Consider the following 16,541-nt stretch of genomic DNA (forward strand, 5'->3'; position numbering starts at 1 on the left):
AAGGGGGCGGCTTTATGCAAAAACCCACGATTTTTAATTAGGGTTGCTTCTAGGGTTTGAAAAATATCATTAAGTGTTAAAACACTTTTAATATGGGCGCCCAACTATGGAGAAAAATAATAAGTCACTTAAAGAAATTTAAGTGAAATATTTTATTAAAAAGTCAATGTGACTTTATAATAAACGTCATTAATTAAATATTGCATGTAATTCATTGAAAAATTAATCTCTCACAATATGACTCCAAAAGATGAACCGTCAGAAGCTGGAGATAAAGCTCCCAAAACCCATGTGACCAAGGGGCTGTCTAAAAATAACCAACTTCCCATCTATAAATAGCAAATCCCTCAAATGGAGTCAGAAACTGCTCAAACGAAGCCTGAACTGAACCCAACCCTAAACTAAAGAACATCATCCTCCATCCACTGTCCTCATGACCCTCTATCCATACCCTGTTAGCCTCCGAGGGTCCAAAAAATAAGCTAACTCATCAACTCTAAAACCCTGACTAGGATGGGGACATCACAAACACCTCTCCAACTTGAAGGAAAAAGATTCACATCTTCAAGTTATCATTGGTGATGATGCATGTTATTCTGTGAAGGGTGCCGGTTCTACTTCTTTTCAGTTGGATTCTGGTATTCCTCTTCTTCTGAGTGATATTCTCTTTGTTCCTGGTATTAAGAGGAATCTGATTTCTATTTCAGCATTAGAAGACAAGGGTTATCATGTTGCTTTTGTTGATGGAAAAGTTCTTGCGTGGAAGAAAAACACCAGCATTCAGTCTCCAAAGTTCTTGCATGGAAGAAAAACTTTTCTATAGTTTAAATTTTTTTAAAACATATATTTTATATTTGAATAATTTACATTTATTAAAAAATTAATATTATTTTATTTATATTAACATTAAAAATATTTAAACTTAATATTATTTTACTTGTTTATTTTTATATTTTAATATTAATATTTAATATAATTAAACATATTTAAATATCTAAATTTAATATTATTTTAAACTAGTATTAATAAATTATAATTTTGTGAATATATTACTTATATTTTAAAAAATTAAAATTATATAAAGGCGAATTTAATGTCGAATTTATTTCCGAATTTTTACCCTTGCCGAACTTCATCCAAATTTTATGTTTGCCAAACTCGAATTCGAATTCGAACCTGGTAACTTAGTGTGTATATATATATATATATTAACTTTCTTTTATTACACACATATTATTAAGTTATATATAGAGAGAGAGAGAGAGCCAGCATGTGTGTATATATATATATATATATATATACATACACACACACACACACGTGTGTGTGTGTGTGTGTGTGTATTTCCCATTAATTCTCAACAACAAAACCAAGAGTTGGTAACTGGCAAAATTCGTAATTTAGCAAATTTTCTCTCATCCTCAAAGAGAAGAAACAATAAGACATCTTGCAGTCCTGCAATTCTTCCTCCCATCTCCACTTAAAAATCGAACAAAAGACCATTTTCAATCATTTTCTCTTGTAATTCCTTATTTATATTCAATAAACTAACTTCCCTCTTCTGTATGGACTTACATGCACTAGTGTTAGTTTTGTGGAGGAACATTACAAACGTTCCATCCAATGAATGCAGCAATAAGAAGATGGGAAATACTATGTCATGGCCATTTCCCATAGCAGCTAGGGAACTTTCACAAGTTATACCTTGCTTACAAAAATCCATGCTTATGCACCATGCTCTCTCACGTGGTTGTGCTAGGTGTTTGTTATGAAAAAATATGCTATGCTTAACCAAAGTATTATAAAAATCCCACTCCATATATATAGCTTTAGATTTTGGCCTTAAAAAGGGACGAGAAAGATTGGCTTGATCATATTGAATGAAATCATTCATTGTAATGATCTTCTGCTTTCTCATTTCATTTTCGCCAAATTCAGGGCAGTGAATACAAACTCTTGATTGTCATTGCTGACATCCAAAATGATAGAAAATGTTGCATCATCCGCCATGATGAATTATGAGAGTGTTGTGAATATTTGGGTCCCACTCTTTTGTGCAAAACCAATTTTGTATTTGAGTAAAGGGATAGGTGTTCTCTATTGCAGGTTATTTGACTCCAATTAGGATCAAACTTCCTAGGGTGACTATATCTATTTTCTCTTCAATTGTTGTGGGATGGCAACATTGTGAATGCATTCATTATTCTTCAATGTCCATGTTGGTTTTTCCAAGAGGTAAACCAAAAGTCTCCTCATGACTACAAACTGTTGTAACACATCAACAAGCCCATCGGTCTTGGAAATAGGAAGTTTAAATCTCCCTTGGTTAACTTCCATGTAGTAGGTATATATCAACATGGACTTTTCTTGATAAACATGCAATTCCTCCTCATGGGGGTCAATCTTAGACAAATCATTCCTTATGATAAAATGACTAATATTTTGCACATCATCATTATATGGATCAATTACAACCATACCTGAAAATTGCATGGATGTTTCTTGGACATTGTTTGCAATTATTGACACTTCTTCAACACACAATATTGAATCTTCTTATTCTTCTTTGGTTTTAAAAGCTTATTGTGATTCTAATTCTAGCTTCTCTTCTGCTGTAATTAATCATTCTCTTGGATCTTGCTCCTTGATGATTCTAATTCTAGCTTCTCTTCTGCTGTAATTAATCATTCTCTTGGATCTTGCTCCTTGATCTCCTCCTTGGACATTTTTCTTATGTATTCATATAGACCTCTTTTCTTGGGAAATTGGTACCCAAGTGTTCCAAGTACTCATCAAAGGAAACACAAGCTTTTGCATCATCTGACAAACTTTGACATTGTTAATAATTTTAGGGACATCAAATTTGTACAACAATTCTTGCACAAGATCCATGTTTTCTTCATTTTGTAGACCTTCAAGTCTTTGACTAGAATGTATCCAACATTTTAGCTTTATCCTGCAGGCTGGCAAGATCAAATGCTTTGATACCATTTGTAATGTCCCTTTCTAGAACATTTCTTATGTTTTGCCTTAACACGGTATTTCTATTTCAAAAATGATAATTGCATTTATATTTATAAATATAACCTAACTTAAAATCAAAATCATGAATTTTATTATAATATTATTTTTTCTTGATTTTCTCTATGTCTCTTCTTCCAATTTGCAGCTATTTTTCTTAAATGTCTGTCCTTGATATCTAGACAAGTTGTGGGTTTTTGTCCAAATACTTGATAGGAGAAATTAAGGGTTTTCGTCCTTTAATCTCTTAATTTTCTTGGAGGGTTTTTGTCCTCTTTGGCTGTAATATTTATTTGCAAAGTCACATAATATTTATTCCAAATTGATTGATCCTTCCTCTTCTTGTTTAATCTTCCTTTTACACCTTTTTTCCTTCCAAAAGTCATAACTATTTAAAATTTTTCTTTGATAAACTTTAATCCAATACAAGACTTATAACCCTTCGGATACCTCTTAACTTTTAGCTGATAATAGACTGCAGTTAAAGAATTACTTTATTATAACTACTAATTATGGATCACTGTTCTCTTAACTGCTGCCTAATATATTTATTAAACTTGATGCGCATATTATTTAATGGAAATGATTAGGAAGGGGATGACATTGTTGCCCTACAAAAAATTTCAACGCATGTCTTCAATATTCCTCTTTGACAATAAGGATTGGAAAATCTACTTCAGTAGTTAATTACAAAAACATTCAAATCTATGCAATATGTTCATTAATGTTGTCACCTCAGTGTGAGACATTTGTCATATTTTATTTTTGTACAAAATGCTCCCTTAACAGAAAATGTACCCAAGTGTGCTTGTGGTAATTTAAGATAGACACACAATCTATTACACCATGGCATTTCTTGTTTCATTTGACACAAATAGAGGGTGTGGGTGGCAATAGAATATCTAAGTGTTCTTAATCTTGCCAACTATGTTTAAGATTCAGATAGTATAGGATAACTTCCTTTATACCTTTCCACATTTTGATCCTTTATGTATCTTTGAATTCATGCACATCTATTACTGCAAATTGGGAATATTTTGCAACATTCTCTCAAACCTGCCCCTACAGTTTCGTCAATTAGCTCTAACAAGAACTGTTGCATTTTTCTTTGCAAGAAATTAAACTGTTTATCAATTAGAAACATAGCGAGTAATCTTTGCTGAGATCTGACAAAGAAACAAAGTACGCTAAGAGTTGCATTTGCTTCCCAATTGAATGGTTGGAGATTGCAATTATTCTAAGCAATTCCCTCAAACTGTTTCCATGATTTTTCCAATTGGCCTCACCAGGACACTTGCATTTTTCTATGGAAGAGACTACAATTGTTCAGTTATTATGTAAGATTATAAATTATAAATCTGACAAGTAATCTTGTCTGGGATCCAAAGAAGAAACTAAGAGGACTGAGGCAAATCAAAGTTACAAACTGAGAGAGGTTTTATAATGGTCAAATACAAACTGGTCAAGTGATTCATTTCCCCTAAAGCTGTTATTCTTATCATCAAACTATCAAGCACCCATTATACTGGAGTTTTTTCCTGGTCTCTGACAATGCTCACAAAGTGGCATTTGTAAAACATACTCATAATTCTAAATATCATATCATGCACTATTCAGAGCAATTAGATTCCTATTGCTGTTCATTGGACATGAATTTAGTTACATGTATTGAATTTAGGACAATTCCCCGTCTGTAGCCAGCATGACTAGTGCCCTTTACAGCAGCTAATTCCATGTCAAAGGAGCATGCAAGTACTTAGTTTGAGCATTATACATCTCCAGACTCCAGGGAATGGAACAGACCAACATGACTATATTTTCCATCGCTTGTTTCTCATATGACCTTATGATAATTAAGCAATATTTTAGCAAGTAAAGCTCAATTGAAGGCAGGATATGGTGAACTGCCCTTATGATAATTAAGCAAAAAACCCTACCCATATCAGAATTAAAGCAGTTTAAATACCTGTTCAGGGGGCCTGTTTAGAGCTGGAGAAACAGAAATGCTGGAAATACTACCAGAACCAGCAAGGATATCTTTAAGAATACTACTGATGCCAAGGACTAGAAGGGTTTTTGTTGCTAACGTTGAACCACTAGCACATGTTGAAAGAAGTCTAATCAGACCCTGCATACTCCACCCCATTGAAGAAGTAAGAATTCACATTAAACATATTAGTTTTAACTGTTCAATATTGAATTGAAAGCCTACCGTATAAGTTGGAGTGCTAAGTGATGCCTGAGCACCACCTGAACTACTGACTGATACAAGCCTTGTAGTCTGTGCAACTAAGCCATGATTGCAAAGCTCATCCAGTTTCTCAGGAGAAGATGCAAAGGATTCTGCAATTCGAGTCAAGCAAACAGATGCATGTTCTAACACCTGTAAAACATAGCATTAGGATGCAACCAATAACTGACTAAGAACAAATTCCAATATTTCAGAGTAGGAAAGAAGAAAAGGTCAAATGCAAATTCATCGATCAGTAAAACTTTACCTTGGAATCATGATAATGAAGAAGATTTGTAAGCAAGGGGACAGCTTCCATCACAAAATCGGCTGCATCTGATGGTAGTTTCTTGCACATGTTGGCTGCCGTTGACAATGCTACCCTCTGATGAGTTTCAAGTTTCAACAATTATTGCATCATTAGCATATGGATTTAAAAAAACATCCTGAAAAAGGAGCACAAAAATAACAAAAACTGAAAGTAACCATTGAACATCTAACTATTACAAACGTATCACATCTAACTATTAAGTAGATAACAAACTTACAACATCTTTCTATAACTGTCATATAACTATGCAGCCAATAAAAAATGACTAGAATCTGCAGAATGAGTAAATATCTCCCTTTCAAAACAGTCCACGCTCACTCACTGACAATCCAAATAATTAAAAAAAATAAGGAAGCTGCCACAGCAAGGACATCTATGGATTGCCGGCATTAGTATTTGGGTAACAAACATGAGAAATATTTGTACAGGACAAGAGTGTATCTCCTTTTTTAAAAGGTCATCACTTACTAACATAACATTATTACAATGCATTTCTCGCAAGCAAAGACACTCAGGACCCTGATTCTGATCTGCACCACTGACATACACATGGTGGCTTATATTAGCCATTTAGGGCCCCATAAACTTATGAATAGAATTTTGACCCCTTTCTTATGACAAGCTAGAATATCCCTAGTGATTTTTCTAATGCTCAGGTACAGCCAACTAGAGTGAGTGTAATTTATTATTTGCTCACTTGCTGATTTAACATTTAGAAAACTTTCATAGATTACCTGAACACCAGTAGAGAAGAAATCAAGGTATGACAGCACTGCCATAAGGGCCCCTGCGCGGAGACAAGCAGTTGGGTGTTCATGAGAAATCTTCTCCAGCGCTTGCAAGGACTGAAACAGAGATCACGTTAGTTAAAAATGAAATGACTCCTTATCTGATTAGAAAATCAATGGAAAGACTACAAATATAGCATTTCAAATATCTCCAAAAGATAAATCGTATTCATCCAGAGCAGGTCAGATAACAAAAATAACTTCAGGACATACCAACTTTTTATAAATGCAGATTTCTTTGTTAGAAAATCAATTTCATAAATTAACATAATAAGAACAAAGAAACACCAAGCTAGTCTAGTAAATGTTAGCAATTATGCTAACTTTAGTGAATTTTTAAATGAAAATACTAATATTGCGGCAAATGTTTCTAATTTGATAAAAGAGTCATTTTCGAAAAAAACAAAAAAATTCTTATCAATTAACAAATAGCTGAGTTTAGCCCTTAAAATTTGAAGCTCAAATCAGCAGATGTATCGAATAACATAAAATTGGCCCCAATTGAAAACGGGAAGGACGGTTTGATTCCAAGAAAAAATAAAATAAAGATAGAGGTTTTGAAAATATATAGGAAGAGAAAGGGAACTGATTAAGAAAAGCTGTTCATTATATTATGATTTATAATGAACTTGCAGTGGAATCCCAATGAATGATCACACACCAATTGTAATGAGACGACAATTATGTTAACTTAACTACCTGTTCTGCCAGATCCATGTACTCGATGGTGAGCAAGCGGGCACAAAAAGAGGGAACAGCTCCATAATGCACTACCGCAGCGCATGAGGAAGGTAGTACATCACAGAGATGAGTCAAAGCCCTTGCGGCAAGTAACATTATGTCTGCGTTGGTCTCATGGTTGACCAAGCCCACCAGCACAGGCACGAATGCATCCACCGCCAGGCTACTGAGCGACTCCTCCGTACCTATCGACACCATCTCACATAGCTGGCTGAGAGCCTCCACCTGCCGCCCCTCTTCCCCGTCAGCCCGTAGTCCCGACAGAATCCTCTTCACGCGGCCATGAGAGCCTGAGCCTCCCCCGCTTCCTCCATGTGAACCTCCAGGCAACAGATCATCCAGCCCCGCCCCCAACTTCCTCAGCAAGCCCTGCAACGCACTGCTTGCTGACGTCAGATTCTGATGCAGTATGCTGTTGCTGTTATTACTCCCGCCACCGTTCTCCTCCTCCTCCTCATTCTCCTCTTCCTCCATTGCCTCCCTTACCCTCTCCCTCTCCCTCTCTCTCTCCCTCTCCCTTTCCCTCTCCCTCTCCTTTTCTTTGCCCTTGTCGCCTGAATCCCTCTCTCGCTTACTGTCGCCGTAATTCCAATTCTTTCCGCCCGAGTCCCGACGGGAGGCAGAAGCAGACGCCGAAGATGAATCCATGCCTTCCTGCCTACGAGAATTTGTTCGAAACTGCGATTGAGATCGAGATTGAGGGTGAGATGGCGTAGTCGTTGATATTGAAGAAGAAACGCAGAGGCGAGCTCGTTTGGAAGCGCGGCGAGAGGAAGAGTGAGGAGGGGCTGAGGCCTCCGCCCGCTTGCGGCTGCGCGTTTCCATACACAATTATTTCACACAAAGAAAACCCCACCTCACCCCCTTCCACATTTAACCTCTTAATCCATCCATCTCAATTCTGTAAAAGCGATTGCTTCAAACCCTGTCGAGGATCAAGAATGGATTCTATCCCTGCCTGCTCAGATGAAGGAATCCTACACCATATAGAATGGAAGGCAGGACCTTCCTTTATTATTCAGAATGCTTTTTTCAGAGGAAAGGCGATTGCCAGAAATGCTGTTTCTTCGAATCTGCTTAACTACTTATCATCATGCTTTGCCAAAGCTGTTTTGCTGATATTTCTTGTTCTTGTTTTATTTTATTTTATATAGCTATAGCTTGGCATAAACCAACAACAACGGCTCCGTCATGGGTGGCGTGTGTGAAACGAGGGGAAGTGGCTTCGCATATAATCAACATTTCCTACCCTCTTAGGCTGGGTGGGGTCTTATGGAGGGAGCTTCCTAAAAAATAGAGCAGGTGTTATAGAGATTTTTTATGAATTTTTTAAAGCTGGTGGTTCCATGAAATTTGTAGTGTATTTCTGTTTAAAAATTTAAACTTTTAAATTGAAGGAAGTTGTGGTCTGATGAACAGTGTAATTCAGCTTTAAAATATATACATAAATTTTGATTTCCCTCTAAATTTTTTGTTGGCGGGGTTCATTAAATATTTTTTGGTGGGAAACAAATTATAATTGACAAGTGGCATAAATTATCCCTAAGTTGTAGGGGCTAATTCTAGCCCCACCCTATTTTCACCTGCTCAAAAATAAAAATCTAAAAAGGAGGAGATTCTATTTTTTAAGGGAAGATTCCAAATGATTTTGTCGCCCAAAAAAAAAAAATCATGAGACTGCTTTTTCCTAAATGTAAGGATTAATTGTGTCTATTTTTGTAGTGTGCAATTTTAACAATAATTTTTTATTTCAAATTATAATTGACAAGTGGCATAAATTATCCCTAAGTTGTAGGGGTTGATTCCAGCCCCAACCCATTTGCACCCACTCAAAAATGAAAATCTAAAAAGTAGGAGCTTCTACTTTTTAGGAAAAGATTATAAATAATCTTGTAGCCAAAAAAAAAAAAAAATTCCATGGGAGCGCCTTTTCCAATAAAAAATAGAGCCCAAACCCCTCCCATGGGACCCTAGGCCTTAAGGGCAAGTCCCCATGCTGCTCCTTGGCAGTAGCAGCTCAACTTGCACAGTGGTTCAACTTTTTCAGGAGCAATTTGTAGACAAAATTGCAGGCAAATAAAAAGAAGAGGAAAAAAAAATGATGAAGCCACATATCAACTTTTTCAATAAGCAGTTACTTCTTATTTCCACCCCCCCCCCCCCCTTTCGAAAGCTTATTTTCAATTTTTAAGGAGCTACTACTCCACTAAAATAGGAGAAGATTTTAATATATCTTTTTTTCCTAATTAAAATTTTACATGGGGACACTCCAACTACTTAAATTTAAACATAAAATGTCCATAAGCAATCGCATGAGGACATGGAGTAAAACCTATTCATCTTACTTTACCGCTAAATACCCTAATTCAAAAAAATATCTAGCAGAGTTTAACAAGTACATATTGAATTTGTTGGCATGTTTGGCATAACTGATGAAGATGAGATGATGATGGATGACTGTACCGGTAGAGGAAAGATAACACGATCAGTTATTTGTGTTGTCATTGATGGCAACCAGGGTCAACTGATGTTTAATGATGTTTACAGTTGGTTTTCGATGATTGTCTTGTTGGCTAAGTGAATTGGTCTACCGGAGTAAGAGTTTGACAGAGTTTACCGACAAGACTGCGAATTAGGACCTTAATCAGTAAAGCAGATAAGTTTTGATGGAATTGGGTGATTGACGATGTTTGGTGACTTGTGGTTTGAAACATAAGCTCTTATGATGGATTTGAGTATGTAACCAAAACCGTATCCTACAATGGTTACTGGAAGGCATGTTTTGAATTTGTGATGAAGCTTTGCCAGGGTTTAAGGACCGGTAATGATTTTTGGTTTGGCGGTGATCTACATCAAGTTCACGTGTTGATGATAACGCGACACAAACCGCATGATGTGTTTGAAATATGTTTTGGCGCGTTTGAACAAAGAATTTATTGGGAATGTGCAAATTGCTTAGCAAAATGTGCTAAGGGTTTGACTTTGTACCAGATCAACTTGTTGTGACGATTTATGATCATTCAACAGTCGATATTGATTTGTAATTGACTGTAATGGTCCCTATGATGATTTGTAATGAGTTGTAAAGATATGTGATGATCTGCGTAGTAAGTCTTAAGGTTTTGATGTCGACCTAGTTGTAAAAGTTATTTATGTCGATAAGGTTGATGTTTTGAAGTGTCGGTGATTTTGAGAAGTGTGTGAAGTTGAATCAGTGTGTGTGAGAAGATCTGCCAGTGAGATGCACACTTAGAACTTAATTGGATCTAATCAAGCAAGCAGTTGAGTGCTATACACAGATCATTCACTGTTGTTCTCTAACAATTACAGCAACTAAAATCCTTTAACCGGGTAGGTCCTAACAAGCCTCATATTATAAAATCCCCTAACAGGGTGACTCAATATTTGAGTTCTAAATCCTCTTGCGAGGTTGATCCTAATAGATCAAAGCTTCTAACAAGGTTGAGGTAAATCCCTTAACCGGGTGACTCCTAACAGGGTGTGCTCCTAACGGGGTGTGCTTGTAAGCTTCTAACCGAGCTTGGCTCCTAATAGGGCGCATTCTGAAAGAGTGCAAAATATTTGTGGGTACCAATTCCCACCATGGTTTTTCCCTATTTGGGTTTCCATGTGAAAATCATGATGTTCATGTGTGGAATGTTTTTCTTGTGATGTTAATGTTTTATTTCTGATAACCGATTAAGACAATTTATGTTTTTTTATCAGAGATCTTAAAGTGGTTACCGGTATTGATGATTATATGATTAATGAAGCATTCTAATCGATTAAATAAGTTAGTTTAAGTGTTGAATGTTTTTTGGATCTGAGAAGTCTATTTTGGTGTTGAAAGTTTCATTTTTTGTTAATACTAATTCACCCCCTTCTTAGTATTAACCGGATCCTCTAGGATTAACAGAATTTAGATATTGGCAATGTGGAATTAAAATAAATTTAATTGAGTTGAATTTTTACAAGTTATGCAAATGAATGTTTGAGAATTTATCAATTGCTTATGTATAATTTTGATTTAGATTTTGATTGCAAAGGGAAGTCATTTTTTGGACATGCTTTGTTCAAGTCTCTGAAATCAATAAAAATTCTAATGCCCCTAGCAGGTTTGCTCATTGGAACCAGGTTAGAAATCCACTTTGCATAATCAATAGGTCTGATGAAACCCACATCTAACAATTTCTCGAGCTCAACCTTCACTAGTAAGGCAATTTGTGGATGCATTTTTCTTAGTTTATGTTTGATTGGTTTAGCTTCTGACTAAAATGGCAAACGATGAAGAACCAATTCTGAATCTAGTCGTGGCATATATTTGCATAAGACCATGCAAATTTTGTTAGTTTTTTCAGGAAGAATGTGATGAAGTCTGTCTTTTCTTACTCTGACAATGAGACTACAAAGTGAATGACCTTAGCATTGTCTGGTGTACCCAAGTTGATTTCTTTTGTCGTCTCCACCAAGAGAGGATATTTTACATGTTATACCTAGGGTTTGTCCAATCTTCAATCCTCGAGCACCTCATAAAGGTTTTCACCCTTAGATATGTCATTTATTTTTACTTTTTTAATGTCTAAAGGTGCTTTGCGGTTTTCATCAAGAGACTCGTTGTTTCTATATTTTTCATTTTCATTTTTGTGACTAGGAGTTGATTACCCAAATTGTTCTAATATTTCTTCATGAGGGTCAAGGAATGCTACTATGGCCTTATCACTCTCAAAATGGTCTAAACTCAATGGTCCTTGTTGGTCCCAATCGATAAGCCTGGGATGAGCTAAGGGCATGCTATCATCGATGTTATACAAGTCTTGCATGGCAAAGGTTAAGGTCGTGATATGGATATCAGTAATATCATTATCGTCATTACTTTCAATATGGTATTCTTCTGAAGAGTACCTAGGATCCCAAAAGTCTATAATCTAGGGCCTATGACATGTCTATTCAGGAAGAGGAGTATTTACATGTTTTTCTTCAATGGGTAAGTCATTAGGATCAATGAAAATATCGTCTAAGGCATAAGAGCTAGAGGAATAGGAATCCCATTCCCACTCATTGGAATCAATTTCTTTAAGGTATTCCTCAGGTGTCTTTTCATTGTTAGGAATGTGTCCCTTCTCACATAAGGATAACTTGGCATTGGAGGGACCAATTTGTAATGGTTTAAATCCAATTCCTCTAGTGTGATGTCACTCTTTTGGTTAAACAGGCTTTATAATTCCTTACTTGTTTTTCCAAGACCACTATGTCAATCATAGCCTTTCTTTTGCATGACGGTGAATCCTTTTCCATAATTTTCAATAGGTAATTATATAGGTGGAACATCTTTTTCATCCCTATAAAGCCATTTTAATACTTCTTCAATTTTTTCTTCATTGTGGTCTCCCTATTTTGTGAAAGTAGTAGGAAGTTGGTACTGAATTATAACCTTAGGTTCTTTTTGCACAAGATGTGGCTTTCCATGGGACTTAAGAGAAGTAGACAGTTTGTCAATGTGAAATGACCACAACATAGTGTATTCTCCACATCTCTGACCTTCAACTTTGAGTTTTCCTTTTGACAATTTAGCCGGTGTTTGAGGATCTATGTTTCAAGAAGTGTCATTAGATGATGGAGCTTCTCTGTTTGTTGGTACTTGTTGCTTAAATGTTCCTTTCAAGTTAGCACAAAATTTGAAGGGATCTAGATCTCCAAGGATAGTGATTTTTGTTCCATTACAAGGAAGTTTTAGGCACTAATGATAAGTAGACATAACTGCTTTCATGGCATGTATCTAGGGATGGCCAAGAATCATATTATAGGGTAGTTTAGGTCGAAGACTTGCAGTGTTATACTTTTTGTGGTGAGTCAAACTTGGATGGGTAGCATAATAACACCCTTTGAAAGGTGCTCTGCATCATCATAAGCTTTGATAGTGATTTTCTTTGAAGGATCAATGTCACTTTCAGAGTAGCTCAGAGCTACGATAACTCTTAATATACAAATGTTCAATCTTGCTCCACCATTTATCAAGACTCATCTTATTTTGGTGTTGTGGACAAATATTTCTAAATGCAATGAATCATTTTGTTTAGGCTTGTTATGCAAGAAATCATTTTTAGTAAAGGTAATTGGGCGTGAGGGAGCAATATGTCATGTCTTGGCCTAAAATTGGTCGATATTTATGTTGGTAAGAATTGTGGATTATTGTAATGCTTTGTCAAGGACTACTTTATGGGTAGGGGATATATTAAACAAATTAAGGATAGAGATTTATGCTGGTGTATTTCCTAAATGGTCAAGGATAATACTAGCTAGTAACTTGTGGCGTAGAAGGAGCTCCTTGCAAAACAACCTTAGATCATCAGGTAGTTATTGTCGTGCCTATGAAGTGTATACATGTTCCTGCAACACAAAACACTCAATAGATCATTACAAGCATGGTTAATGAATTTAAAGCAAAGAAAGATAAAACCATAGCTAAGCGATCTATCGCCTCCCAGTAAATGTGAGTATGAATTTTGCTCTCAGATCTAGTTATGCAAATTCCAGTGACTTGACTACACTTAAATGAAGGATTTAAATGATAAATGATGCATTTAAGCTAGCAATGATAATAATTAAGCTACATGATTCCATGATTATGCTAGAAAGTAAGCTAGATTTAAGCTCAAATGTTAAACTAAGATTTCATATGTCTATAGTAACAATGCTTGAATGCAAATGAGATGGGATCCTTATTGCTCCAAAGTGGGGTCTATTTATAGGATTTCCAAGGCTAGGGGTGAGGTGGCAGGAATCAACGGTCAAGATTAAGTCTGAAGATATCAATGGTGAAATTGGAGGAGGTTGGAAAAGATGTTGGATGAAAGGGAACATTTGCCATCTCTATGGTGACAAGTGTCAAGAAGTTTCTAGAAAGGTTGGATGAAAGGGAACAATTGGAGGTTGGTAGGAGAAGGGGTTGGATGAAAGGGGACATTGTCATCTCCATGGTGACAAGTGTCAAGAAGCTTTGCTCACGAGAGGGAAAAGTGTCCAAGGAAAGGGGACATGGTGGTTAGGATGTGCAAGCTAGGATGGTTAATTAAACCCGGGGTTAGATGGAAGAGGTTAGGTTTAGAAGGGGTTAGGTTAGGTGGTTAGAAGTTAGGAGAATTTAAATTTAAAAATTCAAATAATAGGAAAAGACTAATTAATCTCAACAACTCATAGATTGATTTGTTTTGATTAATTAGGGAATTTAGAAGAAATAAATTTGATGGGGAGAATTAATTAATTTGAATTAATTAATCAAAGGGGATTATTGAAATGAACCTATTAAATAAATCCTTAGATTTATTAATAAGTAGCTGAAAGAGGGATTTTAATCAAATTGCTTAGTGAATTCAATTAAATTAGGAAGGGGAACTAATTAAATAATTTCTTATTTAATTAATTATCTTCAGACCATTTTTAGGTGTATACATTTTGCCCCTCTTTGAAGCGAGGTGTGATGACGCGTTGATTCAAAGAATAATCTCATTTTGATGGTGATATTGGTTCGATAGGATGCCCCAGCTCTTAGTTGATAAATTGTGATATGATGATGCCCCCTCGGGAGATCAAGTGAGATAATTGATATGTGGAGTTTTTCAAATTTTTGCGAAATTGATATCCCGATTAGAAATGATTTGATGTCTGCAACTATGGTTGATAAAAATGCGAGTTCTTTGATCACGATGATTGATAGAGTTTGATAAATTTCGATAGGTTCGATTAGTTTGATAAGATCTAGATTTAGTCTGGTTTTAGGAATGATACCTCCTGTATAAGACAAAGATGATCAGAAGCGTCTGGTTTCAGGAATGATATATCCTGTATAAGACTTGATCAAAAGCATCTGGTTTCAGGAAAGATACATCCTGTATAAGACATGATAAAATAGATCAGATGCGATCGATTGATAAGGTTGATGTGGATAAAGAACTTGGTGGTTTGTTGATATCAAGTTGTAGAAAGATTTAGATACTCTGATGTTGGTTCTGGTGAGAGGGTAGCATAAGATTTTCGCTAGGTCGACAATATCTGGAGAGATATGAGTCATCGTTTTGATTGCGTATACACTTGTGATGATACCTCGATGATTCATGCGATAGATTTAACCTTGGATAAAAGGAGCATGCAGGATCCCATGCAAGAATGAAATGCAAGCTAAATGCAATGCAAAGCTACGAGCGGACCAGTCACTGGATTATTGCGTTTTTGTCATCATTGAGCTTTTTAAATGTGGGAAGTGAGTGCAAACATCGATGGTATAATTAACCATGATGACCTGAGCACTACTTTCCTCGATTTTGATATGGCAAGTTAGTACAAGCATCGAGGTATAATTGAACTGAAATGACCTGAGTGTTGCTTGCGTAAAACAAGCAGTATTAATCATTTCAATACAAAAATCGGAAATGTCTTCGATGATACTTCGATGATCATGTCCCGAGACAAATTTGAACATATTAATGATTAATTTTCAGACAACAAACAAGAAAAATATCATGTTTCTTCCTTGTTCCTCTAGTCAAAGACATCTTGGAGTCACTCAGAAATCATGATAGCGAAAATCAATATAGAAAAGTTGAACAATCATGTTAAAATTATGATCCAAAAGATATCATCCATGCATTTAGACTGACTTTCTGATAATGTGATGGTTGATAATTTGATCTCGTGTTCCATGTTGGATATGTCTCAGTTTTCACTTATTAAGAGTTGTCTAACCGTTTGTTCTACCTGTTTGATTAAGCTCATAATTGATCCAAATTTTTGCCCCCAACTAAGTGTAGGATTTTGCCCTAAGCCTAGAAACAAATTCAGTATGATATACCCAATGATCCAAACCATGGTGAGAGAGCAGCTGTGATGCCTGCGTATGTATAAGGCTTTATTATGGATATGAACAACGCTGATGGAAAATTAATGCAAGTGGAAAGATGCATGAACTAATAGATGGAAGAGCTAGCTGACAAATAGCGCCTGTTTGCCAAGTTTTCACCGTCTGTTTTTATTGCATTTTTTCTCATATTTGATTTTTTTGAATTTTCTTTGCTTTTTCATTGTTTTTGGATTTTTCTACTTTTTCACTGTTTTTGATTTTTGTTGTTTTTTCAGACATAAAACTTCTTCAGATGCATGCTATTGATGGGTTCCTTGAGTTGATCTTCGTCTTGTGTTGATAGTTGATATGCTCCTGATCCGAATACTGTTGTGATCACAAATGGATCTAACCAGTTTGGTTCAAATTTTCCTTTCTTTTCTCGATTTTCCTGGTTGCATGGATTTTCTTTTAGTACTAGTTCCCCTACTTGAAAGATTTGTGGTTTTACCCTGTGATTATAGCTCCGACACATTCTTTGTTGTTATACCTTTAGATGATCAAAGACATTTTGTTTTCGTTCATAGATCAATTCTA

At 35.8% G+C, this 16,541-nt stretch overlaps 1 protein-coding gene across 1 annotated transcript in view; it reads right to left on the reverse strand.

Moving 5' to 3' along the window:
- The window catches only part of LOC131067466 (E3 ubiquitin-protein ligase UPL3), a 67,824-nt gene extending 59,532 nt beyond the window's left edge, over nucleotides 1-8,292 (reverse strand). Inside the window, exons 1-5 of the mRNA XM_058002491.2 lie at nucleotides 7,070-8,292; nucleotides 6,317-6,427; nucleotides 5,520-5,636; nucleotides 5,234-5,404; nucleotides 4,988-5,149 (exon numbers count right to left, since the gene is read on the reverse strand). Of these exons, the coding sequence (XP_057858474.2) occupies nucleotides 4,988-5,149; nucleotides 5,234-5,404; nucleotides 5,520-5,636; nucleotides 6,317-6,427; nucleotides 7,070-7,936 (1,428 nt within the window). The 5' untranslated portion in view covers nucleotides 7,937-8,292. The remainder of the gene's footprint in view (nucleotides 1-4,987; nucleotides 5,150-5,233; nucleotides 5,405-5,519; nucleotides 5,637-6,316; nucleotides 6,428-7,069) is intronic.
- Between the last annotated feature and the right edge of the window lie 8,249 nt (nucleotides 8,293-16,541).

Source organism: Cryptomeria japonica, chromosome 3, assembly GCF_030272615.1.
Source record: "Cryptomeria japonica chromosome 3, Sugi_1.0, whole genome shotgun sequence".
Taxonomy (NCBI): Eukaryota; Viridiplantae; Streptophyta; class Pinopsida; order Cupressales; family Cupressaceae; genus Cryptomeria; species Cryptomeria japonica.